General features: G+C 47.6%; 1 protein-coding gene across 1 annotated transcript in view; it reads left to right on the top strand.

Moving 5' to 3' along the window:
• The window catches only part of COL13A1 (collagen type XIII alpha 1 chain), a 57,803-nt gene extending 30,112 nt beyond the window's left edge, over positions 1 to 27,691 (top strand). Inside the window, exons 21-41 of the mRNA XM_068416506.1 lie at positions 1,813 to 1,866; positions 2,976 to 3,062; positions 3,752 to 3,805; positions 4,001 to 4,045; positions 4,689 to 4,757; positions 5,326 to 5,349; positions 6,421 to 6,474; positions 7,017 to 7,061; positions 7,401 to 7,553; positions 8,395 to 8,493; positions 9,137 to 9,190; positions 10,010 to 10,051; positions 10,562 to 10,588; positions 12,395 to 12,475; positions 14,908 to 14,943; positions 17,415 to 17,468; positions 17,757 to 17,810; positions 18,604 to 18,639; positions 22,392 to 22,478; positions 26,787 to 26,825; positions 27,430 to 27,691. Of these exons, the coding sequence (XP_068272607.1) occupies positions 1,813 to 1,866; positions 2,976 to 3,062; positions 3,752 to 3,805; positions 4,001 to 4,045; positions 4,689 to 4,757; positions 5,326 to 5,349; positions 6,421 to 6,474; positions 7,017 to 7,061; positions 7,401 to 7,553; positions 8,395 to 8,493; positions 9,137 to 9,190; positions 10,010 to 10,051; positions 10,562 to 10,588; positions 12,395 to 12,475; positions 14,908 to 14,943; positions 17,415 to 17,468; positions 17,757 to 17,810; positions 18,604 to 18,639; positions 22,392 to 22,478; positions 26,787 to 26,825; positions 27,430 to 27,432 (1,197 nt within the window). The 3' untranslated portion in view covers positions 27,433 to 27,691. The remainder of the gene's footprint in view (positions 1 to 1,812; positions 1,867 to 2,975; positions 3,063 to 3,751; positions 3,806 to 4,000; positions 4,046 to 4,688; positions 4,758 to 5,325; positions 5,350 to 6,420; positions 6,475 to 7,016; positions 7,062 to 7,400; positions 7,554 to 8,394; positions 8,494 to 9,136; positions 9,191 to 10,009; positions 10,052 to 10,561; positions 10,589 to 12,394; positions 12,476 to 14,907; positions 14,944 to 17,414; positions 17,469 to 17,756; positions 17,811 to 18,603; positions 18,640 to 22,391; positions 22,479 to 26,786; positions 26,826 to 27,429) is intronic.
• Positions 27,692 to 27,972: the final 281 nt, after the last annotated feature.

Here is a 27,972-nt window from a genome sequence, read left to right as displayed (position 1 = left end):
CTTGTCCTGGGAACGACTAAGGACAGTGCAGCAGCTTTTGACTCCAGAAATAACACCCTAAACAGGGATTCAGTAATCTGGCCTCCCTTCTCAAGAAATCTGCTTCTTTACGTCGTTGTTCAGGCAGCACAGGATGTTTTCAGTAGCCCTTATGGGCATGTGGACTGAAGACTAGTCCTTGAATGAAAAGTAGGATACCAAAAGCTGAGCAAGGCAGAATCAGGGATTCACAGAGGCCTGGGACAGGATTACAGATTATATTCTTATGAAAACCCCAAAGGCCAACCCTTTTCTTTGGGCATGAGGTCCTGCAAATATTATTGTTCTTTCCAGGGAGAGAAGCATTAATTTACAGCAGCAATGTGCATGCTCTAGTGGGGGAGAAAAGCTGGGTGAGGGCCTTACAGGTGGCTGGAGCCCAAATTGCCTTAGAGAAAGGGGTCACTGAACTCTGGAATTGCCTAAAAAAAAATAAGATTGCTGCTGTTAATTACTTTCCATGGAGCCACCAGTGCAAGTCTGTTCCTGGAGCACTGCATGTCAGATGTGTGCCCTTGAGCTCTGACGAGACTGGTGTGCAGCACCAGTCCCTGCAGGCAATGGCATGGCACCAAGAGGAGCTCTCTGCTAGCCTTGATGATCTGGTGTGCTGCTGTTGTGGAGAGAGCTGGGCACCTGCTGGGGGAAAGAGATTTTGAACTATTCTTTGTAATCTGTACAAGCTGTTAAGTCTTGGAGGTGTGAGGATTGCAGGTAAGAACATGGCTTTTTCTGGTGATGCATATGAAACATCTCTTCATGGTAACAGAAACCTCTGATATCACTCTCTGTCCTGGCAAAATGCAGACTCCCCAGAAGGACATTGTAGCTGGAAACCATGGGTTTGGCAGCTAGATGGAATGGGCTAAATAGAACTTAACTTCAATATAAAGACCACTAATTGAGCTCAAACGCTCAAAAGATGACCCAGATGTCATGGTGAACTAAGCAAAGTCACTTCACCAAGCAAATGCTGGATGCCCTCCATTGCTCACTGCCCTGTGGCACCCTCCACAGTCCATGGTACCCTGCAGACCTTGCTTTCCAGGCGTTGTATCAGGGGTTTTGCACCATCATCTTCTGTCTTTGCAGTTTTTGCCACTCCTGTTTTCACCGCTTTTCACCACCAGTGTGTGTCACAGAGCTTGGCTGCTAACTGAGACACTGCACTGCTTTTTTTTAAGAGCATGATGAGACTGAGATTCAACGTTAGGGAACAGGAGCTGGAAAAGCCCCTTGGGAGAGGTGTGGGAATGTTGGTTGGAAGATCTTTGCCAAAGCAAAGCAGTGTAATTCACAGTGTAACGAGGAGGTGTGAAAACTGGGATGGACTCAAGCAGTGGACAGTTCCTGTGAAAAGAGCTGAACTCTATCAGGGCATGGAGAAAGTCCTGCACTCCAAATAAAATTTGCCCTGGGCAACAAATTCTCTGGGTCTGTGGAACAGGGAGAGCCTGTGCTGAGGGACTGACAGGGAAAAGACTTTAGCAGACCAGAGCAATAAGGAAGATGCACGGGGGTATCCTGGATCCTTTTCCACTCGCCCTCCTTTGGAGAGAAATGGCAATGATGTGCAGAGACAGTCAAAAGAACAGGAGAAAACGCTTACTGTCCTGAGCAGGTACTGCTGGGGGATGCATTGTCTGTGCCTAAAATAAAATCCCCTGGGGAAGAGAAAGAGGGTTTGAAACCAGGAGCAGCTCACCGTTTGGCTGGTCTTCCAAGACAGAGAGCCTGCAGAGTCAGCCCCGACCATGTCTGTTTTGCCAACAGGGTGAGAAGGGACGAGCTGGTGACCCTGGGCTTCCCGGACTCCCTGGCACAAAGGTTTGTATCATCTCTGATTTTTTGGGAGTGCCACTCTCATCCCCTTTCCTTCTTCCCTCCTGTGCCAGCTGTGCATCTTACATGTGACCATGTGCTCTTAGGTCACTGTCACAGTGTACAGCAGCATGTTCTGCAGAGCTCAGCTGGATGTCAGTGTAAGAAACCCCAGCCTGGGGTGTGACAGGGTCACACAAAGGATGCCTTTTTGTGAGGAATTGTGTGCTTTCATGCACTGGGGGCGAGGCTGTGGTCCTGGGAACGTGACCAGGGAATTGTGTTCCAGCAGTTCCCCTTTAAGAGCATGACCTCAGATGTAAGATGGCATTTCAGCCTTCCTCCTGCTCTAAGATCCATCTGCGAGAAGGAGATGGGCTTTTTGGGAGCTGCGTTGCTGTACTCTGGGTTGGAAGAGTAGCCTTGTGCTCAGAGAGACCCAGGGCAGGTCAGCTAAAGCTAAGCTCTGAAACCATGGCTGTTTCCCTGTGCTCTGAGATGTGGATGGAAATCACACCTTTCCAGTCAGCCTTTCACAGGGTGCTTTTCCTCTAGGAAAGGGGACAGTGCACTGAATGACAGTGGCCATTTCAGGAAAGGATGAGGGGGTAATGACAACTCGGTGCAAACAAAACTTTCCTGTTACTGCCCTCATATCTGCTCTGTGCAAAGGACATGGTCTGCAGGGCTGATGACTACAGCTCCAGAGGGAGATGTACCAAAAAAAAGCCATCATCAGGTGGTTTTATCAGCTCAATTTCAACAGTAGAAGAAAACAGTTGTGTTCAAACTGGAGGCTGGGGGATGAGTTCTGTCCACGGGCAGCTCTATATGGCCCTGGGGAGCAAGGGCCGAGCAGCAGCACTGCAGCCAAAGGGATGAGGAGAGCTGTGACTGCTGGCAGGGCTCTAGGTGGAGCCCCCAGGCAGAACTATATTGTCCTGGTTCATGGGCAGCTGGTGGCTCTGGAGCAGTGATGTTTCTGGGCTACCAAGAGGCCAGCTGATGGACCTTGTCTTGGGCCCTGTCTCTCTAAGCCAACAGTTTGGCGAGTGAAATTACAGAGATGGAGAAGACTGAACTGTGACAGACGGCTTGTTCTTCCTTGCAAACAGGGAGAGAAAGGAAATGCTGAGAATGCCCTGGCAGGAGGTAAAGGAGAACCTGGCCCTCCGGGTCTGCCTGGGCCCCCTGGACCAAAGGTGAGTGTTTTTTCCTCCAGTGAGTTGTGTGTTGTGAGGGGTTGTGCCCAACACGAGGTGTGTAGGAAGGGGCAAAGGTTGCATTCATCTGTGCCCACCTCTGATTACCTGTTGAAGGGATGTCAGTTTCTGCGAGTGTTGTAGGTCTGTAGTTTTAAATGCTGAAGGTGAGAGAATGTGTGAACTGTGTTTCTGGGAGGAAAATACCTTCCCTGTGCTCAAATAACTGCCCTCTAGGCTCTGTGAGAAACCAGTCACTCAGAATCAACAACAGCCTCTAGTCCCTGTGGTACCTGAGGCAGGGTGGACATGGGGAGGCAGGACGGAGGCCCTTCCTCTTCTACCTCCTCAAGGAGCAGCAGCAGCGAAATCCTGCCCCTTGGCAAAGGAAACCAAGAACACTTAAATCTGAGGTCCCGTCTCAGGGGTACTTGGAACAGCCCTCCTGCGCCCTTACTTTGGGTCTGAATTGGGTGCTTTCCTTCATGCTGAATACTCCCTCCGTGCTGGGTAGGAGAGAAGGGCTCCTGGTGTGAAGTGACGGCAGGAGATTTGGGATACCTGAGGAGATGTGGGCATGGCAGGGGCACTTGGCTGGTGCAGTTCTTCCTCCTGGAAATGCAAAGCCAGCAGTGGGGTCACACCCCCTCCACACAATACAAATCCATCCCTTTCCCTTTCTCTTTCAGGGAGATGCTGGTGACGTTGGCCGGCCTGGCGCTGCAGGGTCACGGGGGGAAAAGGTACAGAGTGCTTCTGTGCAACCCTGCTCTGGGTTCAGTAGCTGCAAATTTGTTCCTACGTGTGCCAAGCTTAGCTGAAAAGGAGCATTTTAAAACTGAGCTGTCCCAGACTATTCCAGAGGACTAGAAGAGCACAACAGTTCCTGGAGCCTGAGCAAGTGAAGGGATGCTAACAGCGTGTTCTTCTTGTTACAGGGGGAACCTGGTTCACCGGGAGACCAGGGACCCATGGGCCCAAGGGTAGGTGTCCCTTCATTAACACTTGAAGAGTTTTGGCCCTTCAAAGGGGTATAAGGATTGTGGGACCACACTGACAGTCTAGATTGGGCCTCTGCTCTCTTGACAGATGTTCTCACCATCACTAAAACTGCTTATAGCTGGGCAATGGCTAAGTTTGAGACAGGCCATTTCTCTACTCAATACCCTCATCAGAAGGCACCCCTGCCTTAGCGGGGAAGGAAGTTTTCTGAGCCACCTCAGGGTGAATGTTCAGCTCCTTCATAGGGGGAGGTGGGGCTGGACACCCCAGTCTGAACACAGGCCCTTGGTGTATCAGCAAAGGGCAGCAGGAGGGTGTTTGGTGCGTGCCCAAGTCTGACAGTTGGTCAGACAATCCAGTTCCTGGGTTCTGGGCTCAACTTCACCACTTACCAGACCTGCCAGCGTTGATGGTTGTGGCATGGTGGTCTGGGCTCGTCTGGTTACACTTTGGTAGTGTTCCCTCTATAAAATGTGCTTTTGAGAGCTTTGTTCAATAAATGCAAAACTGGATGCTCGTGAAACAGGCCCCTCTGAGACCCCTTGTTCAGGGTGAACCACAGCTCTGGGTACCCCATGGGAAGGGCAAGCCCCAAGCACTGGCTAAAGAGCTGGTATTTTGCAGGGCCCCAAAGGAGAGCCTGGGAAGGATGAAATGATGGACTATGACGGCAACATCAGTGAAGCTCTCCAGGTGAGCAACTGCCTACCTGTCCCATGAGGTGACTGCTGGGTGCTGTACTGTTTCTCAGGGGATGCAGGCAACTGGCAACAACATAGATCTGCTTCCTCAGCAGTAGCAGCAAAGGGAATTACTTGGTTGTTCTATAGCCCCCTTCATCCCACAGCTCAATGCATACGCAAAGTGTTCGGGTGAATACATATGCACCTTGTTTAGTTGATATATTAACACTAGTGGACACAGAGGTCATGTGAATCCCCCCAGGAGTGGCCCATGACTTGGAGTAGATGGTGAATAAAAGGACTGCAAAGCTTCCTCCGGAGTGTGCACGGTTGGTCTGCGGCGAGCGAGCGGCTGTGCCCAGCTCTGGGTTAGCCTGGGTTCTACCTGGAGAAAGGGGAAATCGCAGAGTAACAGCTCCATGGGACTCAGAGCTGGGTTTTTTGTTCATTTTATAGGCTTCTCGCTCGTTTGAGCCAGTGTTACAGTAGTGGAGAACAAACCATCCCCAGGAAAAAGCTTGGTTTTAAAATGGTTGTTTTACTTTTTGATTTATTTTTTTTTTTACTTTTTTTTCTAGGAAATACGAACTTTGGCCTTGATGGTGAGTTCCTACCTTTGCTGTGTGGTTTTAAGCAAGTAGCCATATGTCCACCCTGAGCAGATGGCCTGACAATTTAGGTGCAGCTAAAACATTTGGCCTTTGCTGTTGGGAGCTAAAGCTGGGGCAGCTGACAGCTGAAGGAACAGCTCACCTTGCCTTCTGATTGTGGCACTTGCGTTCTAATCAGGCCCTTTATTTCTCTGCTTTAAGAGGTAATACATGCTGCTCAGAACAGGGAGTGCTCAGAAGGGGCAGAGAAGAGCAAGAGGGGCTGACCAAAGCAGAGAAAAAGGAGGCCTCGGGTGCCTTGTACCAAAGCTTACGCTGGCAGTCTGTGGTGGGCACTGTCTGTGATGGGAGGATGTATTTTCACCGTTGATAAATATAACTTGACATAACAGTCCTGTACAAAATGAATCATTTAAACCAGCAGTGACTACAAGCCCTCTGAAGACAAAGAGAGGCAAAGTAGTTATTTTGAGCCAAAATAAGGGGAAGAGTGTCCCTGTATTTTGCTTCTCAAGATGAGAAACCTGGTTAGGAAAAAAGATGGATTTTTAAAATGCAGTATGACAGGGCAGCACACATGGGTGTGAGTAGCATCACTTGCTAGGCCAAACTGCTCCCTAGGTCTCCTTAAAGTGGTGACTGCCAAGAGTGGTCAGGAAATCTGCTCAAAGTACTACTGCTAGTTAGCTCTGCTTAAGCTGTGCTTGGGATCTCAGTAGTACAGCATTTCCTATGATCTCTGTTCTAAAAATATACTTTTGTAGATGGGAAGGGAAAACCTTGTTAAGGTCATGCCGGTTTCGGGAGCAGATAGCTGTGGTAGTTTTTATTTTCTTCCACAAAAAGGTAAATACATACATACATTATTTACAACTCACTTCGGACTGGCCTGCTGCTCACTCAGGACTCTCCATCGCTCGGCTTCCCAAGCAAATACAATTTTAGGAGTCCCTGGGAAAATTCCCCCGTGATTTCCCGTTAAACGCTTCTGAGTTGTTTGGTTTCAAAAAGTGAAAATAAAAGCCCTGTTGATAATCTGAAAGTGAGTTTTTCTTTATCTAGGGACCCCCAGGACTTCCAGGTGTGGCTGGACCTCCAGGGCCACCAGGACAGAAGGTATTTGCTCAGCTCAGCACTTGCAGAGCTAAGGGAAACATGGGAGCAGTCCAGGCAGAATTCCCCCCACAACCCTCCCCAATGCTCCTGTTCTCCCCGTCCAGCACTGTGAGACTGTCCTGCTGGCCTCTACCACACCTCCTCATGCATGATATCCTGAAAATCTCTTTTCCCACAACGATAATGCCTTATCTGAAAGATGAAGAATCCTTTCTACTTGCCCTCCCCTTTGGGAAGCAGTTTATGGGAACTGATTTCTGTGTGGGGATTGTGTTGGTTGGGGACTATGTTATAGCTCTGGGGCCGTGAACTATCGGTCAGGATAAACAAGGCTGGTGATATTCTTGGGGAGTCACACAATGTACTGTTTCAATAGGGGTTTTCAGGCTTTTTTTTTTTTTTTTTTCTGTGACTATTAGTTACCAGAGTCCCTGCAGGCTATTTCTGTAATGCCAGTGCCCACCCTTCATCATCACAGTGCCTCACAGAAGGAGTCAGAAGAGCTGCTTTCAAACTGCCAAAGTAATAATTTTGTGTTTCAGGGTGAAATTGGCTTGCCTGGTCCTCCAGGCCATGACGGAGAAAAGGTAAGACATGGTACCTCTGTGGATTGCTCTTGCCTTCACTGGTCTTATCTGGAGTTAGTATGTTCCATCTCTGTCACTGCCACTGCACGGTTGCTTTTCCCACAGGGGAAAAAAAAGTAGTTTGCTTCACAAAAATAAGCATTAAAGGTTTATCAAAATCCTAACTTAGAGAGTCGTTGGGCTAGCGTGGCACACTGTCTTGCCTGTGAATCCTCAAATAGCACTACTGTGAGTGAGGGGAGGAGCAGTGAAAGAGGCTGTGGGCCAGGGAGTTGCTCTGCAGGAGTAACCTTACTCTTACCTGTAAATGTTTCACTCTGTTGTGTGGATTTCTTTTAGGGACCACGCGGCAAGCCTGGAGAAATGGGCCCTCCTGGCCCTCATGGACTGCCAGGAAAGGATGGACAACCCGGAATAAAGGGAGAGCCAGGCCGTATCGGGGTCACAGGAGAAAAGGGCGACAAAGGAGAGTCAGGACAAGCCGGCTCACCGGTGAGTAAATCGAAGCCTCTCAGAGCGGTGCTGGCTATCCAGGTTATGGGGCAAGGCCCTGGGACTTCTCTGATACCTCAGAGCCCCTCCAAGGTGGGTGCTGGAGGCACCTCATTGCTGCTGTATGAAGGGTACCAATACAGAAGCGAGGTCTTGGCTCCCTGGCAGATGTGTTGTCCATCTTGCTGGAGTGGCTGTCCCCAGCTGCCTGCCCTGCTCTCTGGACTCTCTGTCACTTCCTCAGCTTGCTGCCTGGCATATTGCTTAAACTGAAAGGCCACTGTAAGTAAGCTGGCCTGGCTGTGAGCATGGCAGCTGAGGTACCAGCACACACGCCCTCCCAGGAGGGCAACTGCATGGGGTAACCCCTTACATCCCTGCCACTAACTGGGGCAGAGTGCCCAGTCTCCCAGCTTCAGTCTGTCACAACTTCTGTGTCCCCAGCACTAGTTAAGAGGGTTTATGCCACAAGCTTCTGCCTTTCTACAAGAAGACTAGGATAAAACTCTTGCTGTCATAGCAGCTAGCTATTGGGGAGTGATTTCTAGCACGGATTCCAGCAAACTGCATAACCATGAGCAGAACATGGAGGCAGGAACACAGTCCCCCATCCCCGCTCTGGGGACTGGCACATCCACAATGACAGGAGGATGTTCAGGCATTTGCATGCCCAGTTTCAATACGAGTGAAGCCCTGCGTTTCCCTGGGCATCTGATGGTTATCTGAGGTTTCCAGTGTGTTCTTGGGATGACCAGAGCCAGTTTTAGCTCTTGCAATGATGTTTCTTAGGTCTGCCTGAACTAGTCTTGCAAGAAATCCACAGATCTTTCTTGATCCATAGGGTCTTGATGGCCCCACTGGAGAGAAAGGCGAACGAGGTGACCAAGGGATGCCAGGACCGTCAGGATTGCCGGGTCCCATTGGACTTCCAGGATTGACAGTAAGAGTGAAAAAGACAGGCTGCTCCTTCCTGCTTGGCAAAGAGCAAACAACATAGAGCAACACACAACGGTTCTTTTCCCAAAGCACCGGGTATCTTGGGAGCCTCAGACCCCTACCCCTTAGAGTTAGGGTGCTTAGGTGTCACCAGACACCCATCAGATCAGGTCTCCAGCAGCAGGCAGGGGGCCAGCTGGGCATCTGCTCCCGTTGCCATCCGGAGGTGCTGGCTCCAGCAGCTGCCCGCAGAGCCTGCGTGGCTAAGTCAGCTGGGACGCCCAGTTTGCTGGTGGTGTGGCACAGTTGCTGACCTGCTTGCCATGCTCCCTCCCTTAGAGGCTGTGGTGCAGCAGAGAGGTGTCAGGCCACTGTTAGGGAAAGGCAAGCAAAGCCCTGTGGCACTCCCCTTGCGCAGCCATGAGATAACACTCCCAGAGGCCTCCCTCTTTGTAGGGGGTCTCCTCTGGAAGCAGAGATGCAGGAGAGCCCCAGGTGAGCTGTTTGTGAAACACATAGTATGTTCCTCCTCCTCCTTTGAGGGGGGAACTGCTGCTTCTCAGCAGAGGGGTCATTCACGGATGGCTCCTGATGGAGCGAGACTCCAGAGTGCAGCTGGCGGTGACAGGGTCTGTTGTTGTGTGCAGGGAGAGAAGGGTGAGCCTGGGGAACGTGGAGACAAAGGAAATCCAGGAGAATCGGTAGGTAACGTTTCTCATTTTCCTTCTGCAATCTCGGCAGTAGGGGAGGGATGATTTGGCAGCAGTGCTGCTGGAAACCAGCACATCCCACCCTCCTATGACACTGCCTTCACTGAGGACAGCAAGCCTCATCTTGTGGGACTGCATTGCCAGCCACCTCTAGCTCCTGATGCCCTACTTCTCCTTTACACAAGAACAGTCTAGCTCATGACAAGCAATCGATAATGAATGTCTAGGGAAGAATAGAAGATCATGGAAAGCATAACAAATACTTTCTTCAGCATTTGTGGTAAAGGGATTTCCTGAACAATACCTGCATGTATCTAAAGATATATATTTTTCAGTAGATTTTGCGTTCATGAATTTGTCCGTTCTCCCCTCAAAGCTCACTCCTAGCTTTTGTAACACCCTGCAGCAAGGAGTCCTACAGGCTATCAATACACCCTTCTGTGTGTGTGGAGCCAGCCACCTTCTTTCCTACCTGTTGAAACAGCTGCTAGCAGTTGACCTTGTGCCCCCTTGCAGGAACAGTAGTAGAGTAGTGGAAGTGGACCTTTTTAAGAAAAAAAAATTCACTGCTCCCCTTCCTCCTAAATCTCTGCAACTGCTGCATAACCCTCCCCAGAGTCCTGCTGCTGCTTCTCAGCCACTCTGTCCTGGGTTGCTGCTGCTTCCTAATGTAGCCCTTAGGGGGAATCCAGGATTCCAAGCCTGGTAGAGCTTGGCTGCACCCTATACCCTGCCTTCCCTCTGAGCAGTTCCCCTTCACCTCTGAGGGCGGCAGATTATGATAGTGTCTTCTCTTGCATTGCCTTCTAGATATCTGGCCCCCCTGGACCCCAAGGCCCACCAGGACCTCCAGTAAGTTTTAAGTGATTCACCTGAGGAGCAAGGAACTGGGGATGAGGATAGAGAGGGAAGTGGCTGGGGAGAATTCTGGGTGGAGAAAACTGCCAGAAACACTGCAGCATTGAAACAGGAACATGCTTAGTATCACTTCCAAAACCACCCCCCAGGGTAGGTCAGAGCTACGATGGGCTGGGTAGGTAAAGAGAGAAGGTTATGTTAGTCTGAGATGAAAGGGAAGACAGTGACAAGAGGGGATGGACGGGATTAAGGGGATCAACTGCAAAAATGGACTTAACAGCAAGCCTGGCCCGCTGCCAGGTCGCTCTTGGCAAGAGCTGCCTCATTACCCGATGAGAACAGTACATGAAGTGCCCTTTACACAAATAGGCTTCTGGGCTAAGCACTTGTGCCCTCAGAGTGTCAGAAAGCGAAAGCTCCGTGCTGCACGCTGAACTGGGATACCTGGGTTTTAAAGCACATCCTTGAACATTACTCATATGTTGTCTCTCATCCCAAATGCAGGGTCTTCAGGGCCTCCCAGGACCGAAGGTAAGGCTGCAAAACTTTACATCCTGAAATTCTACTAGACTGTCCCAGGTGCAAGAATTTTTCAGTAACAAACTTCTAGCTTGCAAACTTATTTACCGTCTCGGTAAGAGCACAAATACTTCTGGATATTTTCTTGAAGGAAATGGATTAGCAGCTCTCATTTTAGGACCCAGGGAACTGGTAATTTTCTCCAGTTTTCACACAGAGAAGTGGGAAGCCACTGGTCCTTGGCAATCTTCCCACGAGAACATAGTTGAAATCTTTGTCTGCAGGGTGAAGGTCCGTACAGCGGGATGGACAGCCTGTCATACAATCCTAAGCAACTGAGCTCTAGCTTAAAATTAGCCAGGCTCTATACCCTGTAAATTCTGCTGTAAAGCCACTCAAGAACTTCGCTGTTCTTGGTGATTAGAAGCCTTCTAATCTCCATCTAACTGTGTTTATGCCCAGCCTCCACCATTGGTTTGTCTGCTGTAAAACAGAACCTAGATGAAAAAAATATTTGTGTGGAAGTGTTCAAGGAAAACATGTTTTTTCTCTGACATTCTTGGCAAAGATTGGAAAATGTGGAAAGTGTCTTAATTCTTCTGGTTACGCTTAGTCTTTGGTTTCCAGCAGTATTTGGGTGCTAAAGAGGAGGGTATATTTATCCTGATTCATCTTTTCTCCAGGTGTTGAATACAGATACAGTTATCTGTCTTGCTTGTCTGTAACTCACCAGCCACTGCTATCAAGTGTCTGGGAAACCTCTGTAAGGCTCAGTTGTCTTTGGAATATGTGCCAAACAAATGCAGGTGAAAGTCTCGCACAGCACAGACTGTGGAAGTACTGCACCAGCTTCTCCTTGAACAGAGCATCCCTGGAGGCTTAATTAGCAGGTGCAACGAGATGTCCCGAGTGTGGAAGTTTTTATTCCGTCCCTGCAATTTGTAATAAGTCTTTTTGTAATGAGGCTTTCAGTAGTGGTGAGGAAGAGCATTTTATACCCTTTGCAGACATGTCAGAAATAAGTGACTCTTCCAGGTGTGTGCTTGAGCCAAATAGTGTTGTAGGGCAGTGACACGTGGCTGTATGGAAACAGGAGTGCTGGGAGAGTGAGCCAGCAACGTGCTTCTACAGAACTGTAGAAGAACACAGCGAGCAGGCTCACTGCTTCTGTGCAGACTTGGTTCTTCTGGCACTTCTGTTTCAAAATGCAACCAAAATAGCATTTTAAAATGCCTTATGAACAGGAGTGGTGATGGGGGGAAGCTTTGGGATGCATTTTGAACTTATGAAGAAAGAGTATTTTGTTTAATAATGCTTTATAGTTTATAATACGGAATTTAAAAAATACCATTGGAAAAGGGCTGATGAAATTTTTTCCCAAATTTTAAAATCGATGGGTTTGCATTTACAAAAGTCTTTCCAAAAATATTGCAGTATGATTTTTTTTCAAAGCTCATAGACACCTGTCACTTCCAATAAATCCACATCTTAAAATGCAAAACCACCCTATCAGATAACTTCTGGTTACTTATATTTACCTGCCACTCCCTGCAATAGCAGGAAGAGCATTACAGAAGTGAGCTCAGTTCCCCTCTGACCATCTTTACCCACTGGGCCTGCATCTCCTCGTACTGCCTTGGACTTCAAACAGGTGCTCACACAGAGGTGGTTTGACTGATGCTGGTTTTCTCCAGATTGGGCTGAGAGTTGGGCTAAAGCATTGCTCGGCTGCCTCTTGTATTCTGCTCGGAATGGGGGAACGTTCGTTATATAAGTGGTGTTACGGTGGGTTTATTTTCTGCTCCATCCTTCCTTTAGGGGGAAGCGGGGATTGATGGAATGAAAGGAGAGAAGGGTGCCCAGGGTGAAAAAGGAGACAGAGGGCCACTGGGATTACCCGTAAGTATTCAGGAAGCAAGCAGCACTTTATGAGCCAAACTTATATCAGCTGTAAAAAGATCCCTCAATAGGAGACGCACGCAGGGATTTGATATGTAAAGTCAAAGAAAGAGATGGTCTATAAATAACTGTGCCTTTGCTTTTTAAACTTAAAGCCTCAGTTTCTATACAGAACCTTCATCTTTTACGTCTGTTAGATAGATGAGAGATCACTTTAATTCTTCCTGCTTCTGGCAGGATTGGGAACAACAAGGAGTAGCTTTCCTGTGGGTTCTTTGCACTTTGGGGCAATGGGGCAAGACCAGAAACAGAAGGGGAAAAGGAAACAGCTTCCCAGCAGTTTGTCACGTGAGCCAGGCTCTGTATAAAAGCTTGGTGGATCTGAAGGTGTCCAGCTTCTTCACTAGGCAATACTTTCCTATCACTTCTGCAATGGAATCGATGCTTTCCCTGTCACGGTGGAAGCCTGCTGTGTTCCCTGCTGTATGTGAACTCAGTCACATCAGACTGCTAATTATGAATTAGCAGAGTTATGAAGATACTACAGGAGCTTTAGATACAAACCTGAAGACTTTGTGAAGCTCTTAGCTCTTCACCCACTGTCTGAGCTGACAGCTGATAATGAATTAGTGGTAACTCTGTCCCATCCAGTTGCTCGGTCAGCACCCAAGTTCTCTCCTCATAAAAAGCACTGGTGGCAGAGCATGCCCTCTCCCTCTGCTGAACGTGCTGCCTGGAAACAAGCACCACAAAGCACATCTTGGGTACTGCGTGACTTTGTCGGCCTGTGTTTGATCACCCAGCTCCCTTGTCCCTGACTTTGGCTGAAATGTGTGTGTCTCCATGTGTAAAATGGTTTCCTCTTAGTTGTGCTATACAGCAGTTACCTTCTTGGGCCTGGATGCATCTCGCCTAACTCTAGGCACTCAGGTGAGCTCATCATGAGTGATTCATGCAGAGCCAGTGGAGAGAAACCGATGCATTCGGAAGGCTCAAATGCAAAGGATTGTGCCGCAGTGAAGTAAAAACCCAGTCCCCATTTTGCCCTGAGAAATGCAAATGGACACTTTCTGTGTAAACAGTTATTCCCTCTAGTCTGTGTGGTACCAGGATAGGGGAAGGAGGCCCTTGTGATAGTCCGAGCAGAAGATGCCCCAGCGATTATCCTGACAAGCTTATCAGCGTGGCAGGGAATGCGCTAGCTGGTTTTTCTACAGCAGTGAGACCCATGAGAAACCAGCTTCCTCTGGCTTTTCACATCACACTTCCTGAGCTGTGGAGGGAGAAGACTGGCTCAGAAGTGTCCTCTTAGAAACATTTTGTTTGGATCAACAGTATCAGCTGGCCAACGAGGAAGCACAGTTATTGAGCTGTTAGTAAGATCAGAGAGGTATTGTGGACCTTGTATCCCTCCCCAGAGCTACTAACGCTTCATAAGCTTTTCCATGCCTGATCCAGTGTGTTTTCAGCCTGTCAAACTAAATGCAGTGCCAAATGGGTACTGAAATATTTCAAAGAAAGACTCTGTAAAATCCCACAGCTGGATCTGCTGCCTTTTCACGTGTGACTTAGGGCTTGACATCATGCCAGAATTTCAGCACTGACTGTCTGCAGTAACCGTGGGTTTCTACGTATGGCTAACAAGCTGAGGAATTTGTCAGACTCAAGTGGAGGAAAACTCAGTATTTGGTACTCATATTCTACCAAAGCTTTCTCTCCTGGCCACCATCAGAGACAAGACACTGAGCTAGATGGGCCTTGGGCAGAACCACTCTTAGCTCTTATGGATGAGGAAACTCAGGGCAAAAGCCAAGTGGACAGAAAAGTGCCACTTCATCTCAATCTGGTGTAAATCTGCACTGGTGACACAGGAAGATGAGCCACCTGTTTTATAAGCCTCCAAACAACTGGATGTGGAGTGGAGCCAAGCCGGCAGCTGCCTAAGTGTGCACCTACAGGACCTGGGTTTCTTGGTAGGAACTTGAACGGCTGATGGCTCTGCATGGCTTGTAAATGCCTCTGTGACCACAGGCCTCCGAGCCCCTGAGCCTTGTGTCTCACCTGTGTTGCCCAGCCTGCCACAAAGGCAGTGCAGGTTTCAACTCCACTGTCACATTGTCCTTTTCATCACCTGTCACAGAACAGCTTCGTCCTCAGGGGTTATCTTGGTGGCACTGAGAGTGAAATATGTCTTCTTAAGGGGATCTGAAAGTGGCAGGTCAACATTATATGTATTCAGTGTTTCTATGTTTTTGTTGGTTTGCTTGTAAGTACCATCACCTGTCCTTGAGATCTTGATTTTTGTTTATTGCAAGCATATGTTTGTCTCAAGTCACTGCTTCACTCACCTCTCCCCTCCCCTCTCCTTTCCCCCTCACCCTCCTCCCCTCTCCTCTTGCCTTGTTTTTGTTAACCCTCCCCCGTCTGTTCAGGGTGCTTCAGGTTTAGACGGCAGGCCTGGACCACCGGTGAGTTCCATTTCTCCGTTACCCTATGTTCCTCCTCCCCAGTATCGTGATTTGTCTTGTCTCTTCCACCAGAGTCTTGTTTACACCAGGAATAACCTTCTTTTCTCCAAAGCAGGCTTGGGAGGGGGGTTAAACTTAGACTGAGAAGTGATGTCACATGCTTGTCTTTTTTTTGATGCTTCGAGTCTGTCTGGATCCTGGGATCACAGCCTACTTGTTCCACTTTATCTCAATAACAAGATGAATGAAACCTCTGCATGGTTCCACGATGCTCTGTTCTCCTGTCCTCTTTATTGTGAGGGGTTTCCATCCTGTCTTTCTCCACGGTAGCCTTGCTTGCCACCTTTTTGCCACAGCAGCTCTTCAGTTTTGTCTTAGGCATAATAATGCCAGCGTGTTTCGTCCTGTAAGCAAAAAGTTTTGCATGTTGTTTTCACCCATGGCACTTAAGGCTGCGTTGCCCTGGGCTGTAGGTATGCTTGCAGGTATCTCTCCATAGCCTGGGAAGCATCTCACCATGAGAAGTTGCATCTAAAAGGCCTTCTGCAAGCAGGACTAGCCCCTCACCTCTCAGCAGCAGAATGACATGCAACTCCGACAACTCCGCATGTGCTTTCCTTAGTCCCAGACGCCTGGGTGTGGGGGCGGTGGGGTGTGTTCTGGTCTAGTATATACACCTGAGAGGTAACGACATCTAATAGTGGAGCAGGAAGATGCAAGAGTCCCCCCTCTTGTTGCTAACTCACTGTGAGATGTGAAGGAAATAAACTCTTTGTGCCTAAGCTTCTCAGCCTGTCAAATTCAGAATGAGACAAGTAACGCTAACCTGGCTCTGCAAACCATTCTGCTATTCGTGGGTAACAGCTCTTAAATAAGGGCCAAATATTGTTAATCCCTCTTTGAGAAATCTGTTTGGCTGTTTAAAAAGAAAAAGCAATTTCTCCTCCTCAGCGTAACTGGGAATAATTCAGCTGCTCTAACTTCTGAACAGAATCCGAATGGCAGCATTTACTTTCATTTGTTTGGGGAAATTGTACATGTCATTTTATAAATGTGCAGGTGAGATCTCATGTATTTCATGGCACTAAATGATCTCAAATAAGATTTCCATGATGTGAACTCCTGTGCACGAATCTAAGGAGAGCCTGACTTTTTTTTCCACTTCCTTCACTGCGCTGGAGTTGTGTGCTGCATGAACTACTTCTCCACTTATATTCTGCAGATCTTAACTTGTCTGAAAAGCTCTCCTCACCCACATGAGTCACCCTGCTCACATCGGAGGGGTTACTTTAGTGACTAAGGATTGCAAGCTCACATTAAAAAGTACAACACACTTTTCCTTAAGGCTGTTAGAAAAAGACTTCCCTGTTCTAGAAGCTTCCTCCTTTGTTCTTCCTAGAAGGCAGGTAATGTGCCTCAAAAATATCCCTTTATCGACATTCCATGAAGGAATTGTGGATCAATACCTTAGCAAAGTTCTTGCCAATCTAGAAGTATGTGCAGTAGGGTTAGGAAGGTAAACGCCTGTCTAGGCAGTTAGGGGGGTGTACTGCACGCTGCAAATTTGACGGCTATGCTTCATCACGACTGCAGAATGGGGTCTGGGGGAGTTGTAAGAGACCCTCCAGCAGGGAATACTCCACAGGAAGTTCAAGGAGTCTATACAGAAAGTGCCTGAGCCTTTTTCTTAGCCAGGAGGACTATTGCCTAACTGCTGTATTGCCCACATTAAAGATAAGCTTTGATTGGGTTAATTTCCCAGCGCCCAAGCAAGTCCCAGCAGCTCTGGGAAGCTGGTTTGGTATGCTAGCAGGGGATCCCCCTGTGTCAAAGGGTTAGCAAAATGACTGGGTGTTCCTCTTAGCATGATTGGGAGCCTGGTGGAGTGACATCAATGGAGTGACTGGGACAATGATACCCCTCTTAGTTTGCCTCTGTGTATGTGTGCACCTGCGTTCACCTCTGCAGCATGGCGTCTTTCGACTTGCATGACTGCCACCAAGTAACCAAACTCTTTCATTTTTGCTCAACTCAACTGATTCTGGGGGGAAGACGAAAATAAGGAAATAAAGAAAAAGAAAATTGTTTATCATGTATCTAAATGGCCTTTATTCTGCTACAGCTTTCAGCTTTGTCTGACACAAACTAGGCAGAAAAAATTTCCTCCTGTGGAACAGGTAGAAATGCCTGCTGTAATGATTGTCAAGAGAGAGCTTCAACATTAAAAATAAGGCTCTGTAAAATGGTGCTGGTGTGATCTAACGTAGCAGTTCCCATGTTCTTCAAATTGCTTATGACAACATCAAACCCATCGCCACCAACACTGAAAGCTGTAGTGGTGCTAGATGCCTTCCACTACCAGACTGTCCTTCCCAGCTGTGCTTTCTCCTAAAGGAGCAGCAGTGTCTTCTGGCTTTAATGAGGTCCCAGAATAAAAATACCCTGATGTGTTTTCCTTCCTACGACTACAGGGTACTCCAGGACCAATTGGGGTTTCGGGACCAGCAGGACCAAAAGGAGAAAGGGTGAGTTTGCTTCAGAACTGACCAATGCTCTGGAACTTCTTTGAAGATACCACAGCTCCCTGGGGTAGAGAAGCTCTAGATTTTTCTAGAGCTTGAACCACTCTCTCCTTGTGCATATACAACCCTCAGCTGGGCCTCTGATTTTTGAGTATCTCATCCTTGGGGTTTTTAGGTGCTTTGAAACGCATCCTTTACATTTCTTCTGTTGTGTTGCTGCAGCCACTGCTGTGCTGCCTGTTTGTACTGAATAGGAATGTAAGAGTTTCTACTCTCTTGTCTCCGTTTCAGGGCAGTAAAGGAGATCCTGGGGTTGTAGGACCAATGGGGCCAGCGGGGCTTCCTGTAAGTATGGGAGTACTAGGGATTTGTTGTCTACAGTGCCTGTTTCCTTGCTGTGGTTGATAGCTTAGCACGCTGCTGTAATATTGCATTCGCAATTTCAGCGAGGTTAGGTGTTAAAGAACCAAAGTTACAAGCTTGCGTACACTATGGGAGCAACAGAAAAAGCTCAGTAGCTTCAGAGCAATGAAACAGGAGGAGGTGGATGAAGCTGAAGGGAAACTGTTAATTCACCTCGGTCCTCAAACTACCAAAAGAAGCTGTGTGGGACTTCCAGGATATGTGTCTCAGTCCAAAATGCTGCTTTGGAGCACATCTGCTCCGTTTACCTTTCCCCAGCTTGGGTGCCTGCCTTCCACCTGTCTGAGAGGGCCCTGTCTGGTTGCTATGACAAAAGCTGCCATCAGTGAGGTTACCTCCACTGTTTGGGATTACTTTTTGTAAGGTGGGGCCAGTGTTGGAACTTTAGCTTCATGTAATCATGGAGCTGCTTCATTATTTAACACAAAAAGTGAAATTTGCTGCTTTTTCAGGGACTGCATTCTCTAAACTAGTTTTGTTTTCATCTGAAGAACCCTTAGAGTAGTAGTAGTGGTGTTACAGCCTGGATGGTCTAATGCAGGTGAAGAGGAGGTTGTCTGCTGGAAAAGTGTTTTGTTTTGTTTTGTTTTTTACCATAGAGCAATTGGTACAAATGGAAAAAACATACTCCTGGGCACACGTTCTTCTCTTTGAGTGGGAATACAATGGGCCCTACTTGTTTTAAAATACTTCTCTTTGCGTTGATGTATTTCAGGGTTTACAAGGTCTACCTGGTGACAAAGGAATCCGGGTAAGTTACCAGGTAAACTTCTTGTATTTAGTTACTAACGTCTTCACACAGTGATAGACGGGTTAACTCCTGAGCAATCTCAAGCAGCGAGCATGTAATTCTGTCTGCTAGACCTTCGCATCAGTAACTTTACAAACTTGTATTTAGAAGGTGATACCTGTAGCTCATATAATCATCTGGGACATTGTGGTACAACTATCTGAAAGCTATTGGAGGGATTTTCTAACGTGTTCATTGTTGCCATAGCTCTGTTCTCACTGAAGCATGGGACTTCATGTGTAGTAGAGTTAGGCCAACGTGGCATGCTGTAGGAAATCCTGCCTACTTATTTACTGATCTGTGTAGGGATTCCCAGGAGAATTAACTGAGGTGGAGCCAGCAAGTCTTATTATGTTACTTTTTAATTCCCCCTGAAGCATGAAAAAGACGGTTGCCCTCTAGCAAATGATCCTTTAGAGAATTTGGAAGATGGAAATTTGGAAAAGATAAATTAAATTCGCCTACCTTAAAGAATCAGACAGGAAGTCTCCTCAGGCATCCTGAATGGATGCGTTGGTGAAGAGCTGGGTCAAAACCAACAGCGTGAATGGCTGCTTGTCTGTCATCCCACCTGTGCTACAGAAAGATAAACAGTACTAAAAAGTGCGTGTTGAGAAGCTCCGTGCTTTTTCATCAGGTTTTCCACAATGTAAGGAATTTCCTGCCTGTTAAGGCTCTGAATCTTTTTGATAAAACCAGTTGAGAGCTATAAATGAATATAATTTATATTTAGAAATACAAATGACTGCTGGATTAGAGTCCTTAAGATTACAATTGTATAAATATGTCAAGCAGTTCAATAGCACGCACGTGTATGTCTTCACGCATGGACTCGCACATACACGTCAACCTTCTCTTCATGACTCTGGTATCACCTAAGTTTATCTGAAAATGTAAAGTTCTATAGTGCATGGGCCTGTGCAGTGATTTCATTGTATGAATTTGCCTTTGATACACAGAGAGTGTTCTCTGTTCTTTATCTGCAATGTATTTCTGACCTTACTCTGCACAGAATGGGCAGTTTTGGAAAGCAGTAGCCAACTGGCATCTTAAACTAGGGGAGAAAGGTCCAAGTGTCATGGGAGCTCCAAAGTTCTCCCCTTTTTTAATCATTGCATTGCTGGCTTTGCTTCTTAACTTCCTCTTCACTAAGACGCGTTTTGTTTTGTTTGTGTGGCTTCTAAACAAAAAATAACTAACAGAATTCCTAGACTTTTTCAGTTGGTTTTTGAACTGGGTATTTTTAAAAGAAGGATCTTTAGCTGTAGATAGGATTTCTCTGAGCTCTTGCAAAAGAGCAAATGAAAACTGGGAGAAACTGCACCTCCTTGTAGAGGATGAGTTGGAAAGCACGAGTGGGAAGTTTTGCCGGCCCCGTGAAGCGTGCGCGCACTTTGCCTCACTGCAACCAGTGTTTTGAAATGAAAAAGCGTGAGACACTTCAGACTGTAAATGGGCAAGTGCGATATCTTTGCAGGTGGGATCCTAGAAAATACCACTTTTCCCACTGAGTTTTTGCACAGGGTCTTCCCCTCACTCCTGCCCCTCTTCAAAAATTGTGAACAGGCCACCAGTGCTTACAGGAGTTAAACAGCACAGTTTTGGTGAGTCCCCTTTGCACGGCTGTTTTGTCTGAATGCCTCCATCCCTCTGAAGTCATTGGAGACATCCAACAAGTACTGTTTAGCAGAACTGGGCACAGAGCTGGTTCCCCAGGATTTGCTCTGCAGCCCAGCATCCCCAGCTGAGCGCTAGGTCTCCCCTACAATGGGAGTCATGGCCATGAGCACATTAAAGATGAGGATCCACTTTGTTAAGCCCCAAATAGTTTGCCAAGATCCTCTCTGTTACTTTAGGCAGAGCAGAGCTTTTGAAACCCCAGAAACGCTCCTGCTGCCCTTTGTTGGGTGGGAGCACAGCGTAGCTGCGCCTGGGGACAGGCAGAGACAGTATGGTGGCACTAGGTAGCAATGGGAACAGGTGGCCTTCCAAGTAACCCAGCTGAAAAAGTGCAAAACCTGAACTTGTGCTACCAAGCCAATATCTTCACTGTTATTTTAATGCCTGTGGGTTTTTTTTTCTTGTGTGTATGTGCGTCCTCCTCGCTCCTACAGGTCCACCTTTGTCCCCTTTATCCCTTCCTCCTCTTCCGCCTTTCTTCCTGGTTCCTTCCTCCTTCCTCCAGAGCAACCCATGCCGCCTTTTCCTGGATTATCCTCTCTGTTCCAGTGCTTGGTTTGGGTGACTTCTCCTCATTGCCTCTCCTCTCCCATCCATTTCTCTCACCAGCTTTGGGTTTAACACTTTTTTTTTTTTTTTAAAGAAGAACAGCAACCTGTGCTGTCTGATTTTTATCCCTTAATTCCTTTAACCCTCCCCACAAGGACCATAAATTCAATTCCCTGTGCAGCAGCCCCTTCCCCTGTTTTATGCTCAGCAGCTTTGAGAATTTCCCCTGTTATACAGGAAGATTTGGTGTAGATATAACTGGCAAGTACCCGCGCTATACCCTGCCTTGGCTGACCTGCTACGGCTTGGATGGGTAAAACACCCCTTGGTGAGCAGGGGCAACAGGGCATCTGGCACTCCCTCAGCCCTTTTCGTGGCTATGTCTGCTGCTAAATAAGAGGGGCAGGGACCAGTCGCTGCCCTGTGCCTGTGCTGCTCAGCACTGGTCCCGTGTCTAACAGGTTTTTCTGGGGGAGCACACCTCAGAGCATCCCAAAGCACAACCAGGCTGTGCAGAATGTCGGGGCTAAGGGCTTCCTACACTCTCTGGCTCTTCTCTACTTAGCAGTGTTGACGCACTCCAGTGCACAAACCACTGTAAGACTCGGGCAAGCAAACGTGCTTTTTCAAGTTAAAGTTTTGCTGCTGTGGGATATGGAAGTAATTTTACACCTTAAAAAAAAGAAAAGAAAACTAAAACTATGCAAACCCGCCCCCAGCTTTTAAGGAAAATCTAGCAACCCCCGGTGGCAAACACAATGTTCATTAAACAATTTGAGGGAAAGCTTCTAAAAACACCCCCACACGTGACAATTTCTTTTAAGAATGAGAATTCAGGGTAGTGGGAAGAGTACAATCAATGCAGGGAGTCTGGGCCAGCAGTGCCTTCCTGCCACAGCAGGAGAGCCTGCTTGGGGGCTGCTGCAGGTCTTGTCACCTGAGGCGCTGGGCATCCAGATGGTACCCCAGAGCTCCTGTGGCAGAGGAGGGACCCCCCCAGCCAGCTGGAGAGTGAGATGAGGTGGCACGCTGCTGGCTGGAGGAGTGTTGTCCCATCCTGTGAGTGTACGGTCAGCCAGTTCTCAGAAGGCGCCTCTCAATGTATACTATGTGTAGGAAGCCCAGAGAAGTAGTCTCCTAATGATGGTACTGATGGAGGGGAGGAGTAGTGCTCCGCTGGCTGACCATAGGCCTGTCCATGAAGTTCAGAGGCACTTGTAATCCCTGGATGCAGAGCCCTCGCAGCCTGTCAGTGAGGGGTTTAGGAATGGCCAGTGTGTTTGTGCAGCTACGTAACGGTTAGTAACTCCATACGTTGTTTTTCACCTAACATCCCAAAGGGAGATTTCTCTTCTTTTAAAATGTTTCCTAAATGTTTATATTTTTTTTTTTTTAAACTATCGCTGACATTTGTTTGAAATGGATGATCCTAAAGCTTTTTTGTGTATTCTTTTTTTTTTCTTGGACTAAACTATTATTTACAGGGGGAGAGGGGCAAGAAAGGCTCTAGAGGGTCTAAAGGGGATAAGGGAGACCAAGGAGCGCCTGGATTAGATGCACCCTGTCCGTTGGTATGTTCTGTTTCATCAAATGTATTGTTTTAAGATTGGTTGATGGGGAAGAAAGAAGGAAATCATAACGTAAATAATGGTCTTGCAAAAGTACAACACTGATAAGGCCCAGTCTGGTTCCCACTGCAGTCCATGGCAGAGCTGCTTTCTTTGGTGGGGAACCACGGACCCCTTGAGCAATCAGGCTGTTGAGTGACCATGGTTATATTCCTTCCTCTTCCGGAGCTCACAAAGGTTTGGGGTACATGGGGGTGTCCCATGTGCTGGCAGCCCAGGGCTTTCTCCTTTGCGGACAGAGCCCTGTGACTCCTTTGCTGCTAGTTACTGCTCTCCTCTGGAAATGTTTGGTGGCATCACGCCTACGTACAGCAAAACCTGAACGCTCTTTATCTTGCCTTGGAATAACGGCCAGCTGATGTCGTCGCCTGAGAGCAACACAGGGCACTCGAGCTGCGTTACCCAGAGGGAAAACACATCTCAGTTATTTTAAATGGGATGTGTTTCTGTCAAAATATATTGTCTGTGAATCTAGACAAATGAATAAATAGAGCAATATGTATATGTTTTCATCTAAACACGTACGCTGCAGAAAACGCTGACAAAAATCTGCGGTGCTGCCATAAATCCCAGGAGTACTCGTGGATCATGCATCTAGAAATCCAGCTGCTGGGCTTCCTAGTGAGGGTAGGAGGAATGGATGATTTCAAACTGGAGGAAACCATTCCCATCCCCTCAGATTTAACTCAGAGAAGTATCTCCTGACTTGTAGATTGCAGAAAAACCGAAAGGAAACTGCTACTGCTGATTGTGCAGACGAAACTGAAATGGAAAACATGGGCCATCTGTGCTCTGGGTACGCAGCAGAGTGCCCTGCAGCAGTCCCGGTGGGGCACTTGGCCTCTCCTCCTGCGACACGGAGGTGACTGGCATTAACTGAAATAACGATAGTGGTTGATTTCATAAACAGGGTCTCCGAGGTTTTAAAGGCGAGAAGGGTGAGCCGGGGTTACCTGGGCTGGACGGCCTGGATGCCCCATGCCCATTGGTATGGCGTACCTTCCCTTTCCTGCATGCTCGTTTGCTTTTTGTACCTCGGTTGTTATTTTCTGGTACCTCCAAATAGCTGCATGCCCTAGAAACACCCGGCAATTCCTTCCTTACCTATCTCCGTCCTACCTTCCCTCACGCTGCTCTCGTTGGAAACGGGCCCTTGCCTTCATGCTGTGATCCACTGCTGCTGTCAGCATTACTTCGTGGCACGAGGAACACGAATTTATTTACAACTGCTTCAATTCTTCCTTTGCCTTCACTTTGAGACCTTGCAGTAGACTAACGTGTGAAGACCTCGCTCTGCACTGGCCTGGCTTTCTAGCAAGGAGCTGCAATGCTTGTGTCCTTCATTAACTCTATTTTTGTGGCTAGCGCAGCCTGACACCACTCAGTATTACCTCAGTCACCCTGTACATTAAGATGACTGAAAAAAAGTTACCCTGTTAGCAAGCCCATGGCTCGGTATTAACTGGACACTTATCTCCCCCGATTCCTGCTAGACAATTCCTATTTGTGACTCCCCAGAAGGCAAAATGGTACCCACAGCATCCAAGAAACTTGAATTTTGAGTTGCCTGTTTCCTGATATCCATCTTATTCAAGTATTAAAGGATGATAATTGTATTTATTGCCTCATCTAACCAAACTATTGTAGGACAACTGATTTCTAAGCATCCCATTAAGCATCACCAATCTATTAATTTACTCTGAGATTTTCTGGAGATGCAGCATTCAGGTGAGGTTTTTGCTCCCTACAGCATTCTCAACAACTCCATAATACATTGAAACGTGCACTCCCCTGCCCTTCCAGCCCCCGTTGGGCATGACCAGGTTTGCTTGAGGATTGTCATTCCAAGCTTTATGCTCCCCTAAAGATGTTTGATGCCATTTACAAGGAATGGGATATCAGTCAGTTCAACTAGTTGGAAAAACGTGTCCCAAAGAAAAAAACTGCCTTTAGTTTGGAAGGTTTCACTAGTTCCCTGAGGAAACTGACCGTGAAATTGCCATTACAAGCCTTGGTTATCTGACCTTTGTGAAGAGCTGATGTTAGCCTTCCTTCCAGCGTTCCCTCCTTTGGGTGCTGCCGTTGTCTCTTTGGGGCAGTCACTGTAACGGTGACTACTTGCAAAGTCTCAGTTGCTGCTGTGGAAATTCTGGGTAATAGAAACTCTTCTGCCAGTCCCACGGGTGAAATAGTACCTGCCCAGAACAGTCCGCAAAGGAGGAAAACCACTGAGCTGCGTGTTTCGCCTCCCGCTGGTAATAGCCAGGTTTCTAGGGAGCACATTTTGGCTGAATAAAGCACCTAATTTCACAGGTGCAGAGATGCTACCGGTGCCCTGGTAGCCTACCTTTCTTTTTCTGTGCCTGTTCTCAGTTAGGATTCACCCCGTGCGGCCATATAGAACATACGCTGCTTTTTGTACCTATTTTTGTTAAGGGAAACTTGCCAGAAAATCTGGTGAGATACAGATGCCATTTTTTTTTTTATATATAGTGTTCTGGCATGCAAGCTAGCTCGGGAACGTGAATAAGCATGGTTTTTGATCCAACTAGGTTAAAAGCTTAGCATCCAGCTGACACATCCGTGCGTGCAACTTACGGAGGCCGTGAACTAATGCTTTACAAATCTGAGCTATGTGGAAGGAGATACTTGGTACTAACAAGCACGTCGCGTTTCCGTCCTCGGCAAATTCGCCTGCAACAAACACTTCCTTGTGACCCTGGTCTTCCTTTGATCCCTAAGCTATAACTCCCTGGCCTCCCATTCCTTCATACACCTAACTTCCCATCTCCTCCTGCCATGCACTACACCAGTCATTCCTACCACCACCAATGGGAACGCCATGATTTACCCAGTAATTAACCCCTAATGCAGTATTTTCACATTGTTGGGATGGGAGGAAATGTCACAAGGAGACCACGGTCTAAAAAACACACTCAGAGAGCAATATGGTTGTAGCATCGTGGCAACATTCACTTCATCAGTCCCTTGAAAGTGCTGCTCCTTTAAATAGTTTATTTCTCAACATTCTACTGTGCATTTGCTTTTCTGTTTGGGTTTTTTCTTTCCCCAACGGGTGATACACACTGCAGATTTCTCACGCAGTACTTGAAGAAGGGTGACCTGAATCATTTGAATGAAGAGATATGCCTGCATCATCGTGCGTTGTACCATTTCCCTCCCTGCTCTTGAGTTTTCCTGGGGAATAGCAATAGCCCACGAACCTGGCATATGCACAGGGCAGAAGTATTTGACTTCTCACGTCAGAGGTGTAGCTCTGACACCTGACTTTATCTCCTGCTCAAGAGCACCTTATCATTGACATGATTTCCTCTTTTCTCCCATCAAATAGGGCTGCACTGACATGAAATGAATGGCAGCAATTCACAAAAGCATTTCCCAGCCATATAGTCTCAGTCTTTTAGTAGCGCAGCCCTTAAAGTACCCAACCTTTTCAACATTAAAAGAAAAAAAATTGAAAAAAAAATATCACACACCCACCTTGGGATGTGCAGCCCAAGGCTTCGGGGGTGCAGAAGCGCCGGGGGATTTTTGCAGAAATCTCACAGACTTTATGGAGGCAAAATCCCCCTCTCGGGGAGTCAGCTGAGACACCCTCACCCAGCACAGGGTCCGCCCAGCCTCGCACCTTCCTAATTTCCCTGGAGCAGGATCTTCTCCGAGGCACGAGGGGACAGCTGGGCAATCTCCCCTGTGATAAAGCAAACCCTGTAACACACAGGGCAGAAAGGAAATGGAGGATTTTTCCAGACCCCCCTCAGGACCCCCAAGGTTAATGCTGCCTCTGGGGTTTGCTTGTAACCTCAGCGTTATAGAGTCAAGCCTGAGGACACAGACCAGCCATCTTGTGCTTTCCACTGCCGACTTCCTGCGGTATTTTCCTGGCTGGACGGGACCTCCTGTGTTGTGCCCTTCCTTCAGGGAAGCCTGGCTAAACACCTTCCTCAGTGAGGAAGGAGAACAAGCCTACAGACCTCCTGTACACAAGTTCCTTGCGTAGCCTGCAGGCAACCCCCCTCTTCAGCCCTGGCCCTTGCTCCAAGCTACATGGGTTATGTCAGCCAGAAGCCTGGGTCACTCCAAAGGGCTGAGGAATATCTTTCAGACTATTCCTCCAGCCCTGGTTCAGACTGTTTGTTGCAGCTGTAATAGTTAACCCACTCCTCCTTTCCTCGTTCTCTGTGCTGTTTTCCGTGTCCTAAACTGCTATTTCATCCGTCTTTGTTGCAGGGAGAAGATGGCCTTCCAGTTCAAGGCTGCTGGAATAAGGTAAAATAATCCTGGCAGTGCTGTGGGTCCTGCGGGTGTTTTTCAGTGAGCCTGGCTAAAAGCAAAAGAGGCGTGGAGGCACGCACGGGATTTCCAGGACCATACCCCTGAAAAGCAGCAACCAAACTCTCCCTTGTTTTGTATATTACTGTTTAGTTTTATAGGCTAAAAGGGAGAGAATTGTATTTGTGGCTTGTTAGCCCAACCCTGGGCTAGCACTGAAAGGGGGGTGTAAGTCCCTGTCCCCTCTGCTCTCCTGTGGTTTCTGATGCCCCAGGAGTCTCCTCCTGAGGTTCCCAGGGACCCCTCAGGGTCTAGCCCACCTTCCGTACCTGCGGCGTGCATCAGTGCCACGCACCCACGCCACAGCGGGAGGCAGAGAGTCAGCCCAGATCGAACCTCCCACCCTCACCGCCCAGGGAGGCGAAAAGGATCCCTGCTGACAGCCAGCACCATTTCTTGTCCTCCTGGAGACCCCGGAGCCAGCTTCCCCAGTGCTGTCCCTCTGTCCTGCCATCCCCGACGTGGTCCTTCCCCCCGCTGCGCTGTCACTAACAAATGTTGGTGAATTGTCGCTAACACCCGTTTATGTTTTCTTTTGCAGTGATGACTCTAACCCTGGACTGGCCTGTGTGTGTTACTGTACATAGAATATTTATTTTTATACAGTGTTCTCTGAAATGCCAGAAGTTATGCATTTTTACAAAGTATCGAAAAGCTGCATATTTTTTTGTACAGAAAATACTAGACCTCCCTTCTTCCCCGTTTGTCAGTTCTCTGTATAATTCTATGTCTGCATTATGCTTGTCTTGTCATGGAGTACAGCTGTAATATTTACATGGTATTTGTGCACACGTGATGAATATAGGAACTTAATAAATTATTGCATTAAAAGTGCCCAGAGGAACTGCCCTGTATAGATTTAAAGGTCATTTTCATTTTTCAAGCTGCAATCACTCAAGACTATTTCAAAATAGTGTGTATTTTTTATTAAAGTGAAATATTAACAATTTTGTGGTGACTAAACTAAGGTATTGCTAGAAAAAGTCACAGTAGGCACTGTACACTGGGAATGTAGAGATTCCACGATCAATAATTATCAAACAAGGTCTGTTTCCTGATCAGGTTCAGAGAACCAAGCACAGCC

This window comes from Nyctibius grandis, chromosome 20 (assembly GCF_013368605.1).
Source record: "Nyctibius grandis isolate bNycGra1 chromosome 20, bNycGra1.pri, whole genome shotgun sequence".
Lineage (NCBI taxonomy): Eukaryota > Metazoa > Chordata > Aves > Nyctibiiformes > Nyctibiidae > Nyctibius > Nyctibius grandis.
Note: the sequence above shows the minus strand (reverse complement) of the source record. Positions and strands in the feature narration are given on the sequence as shown.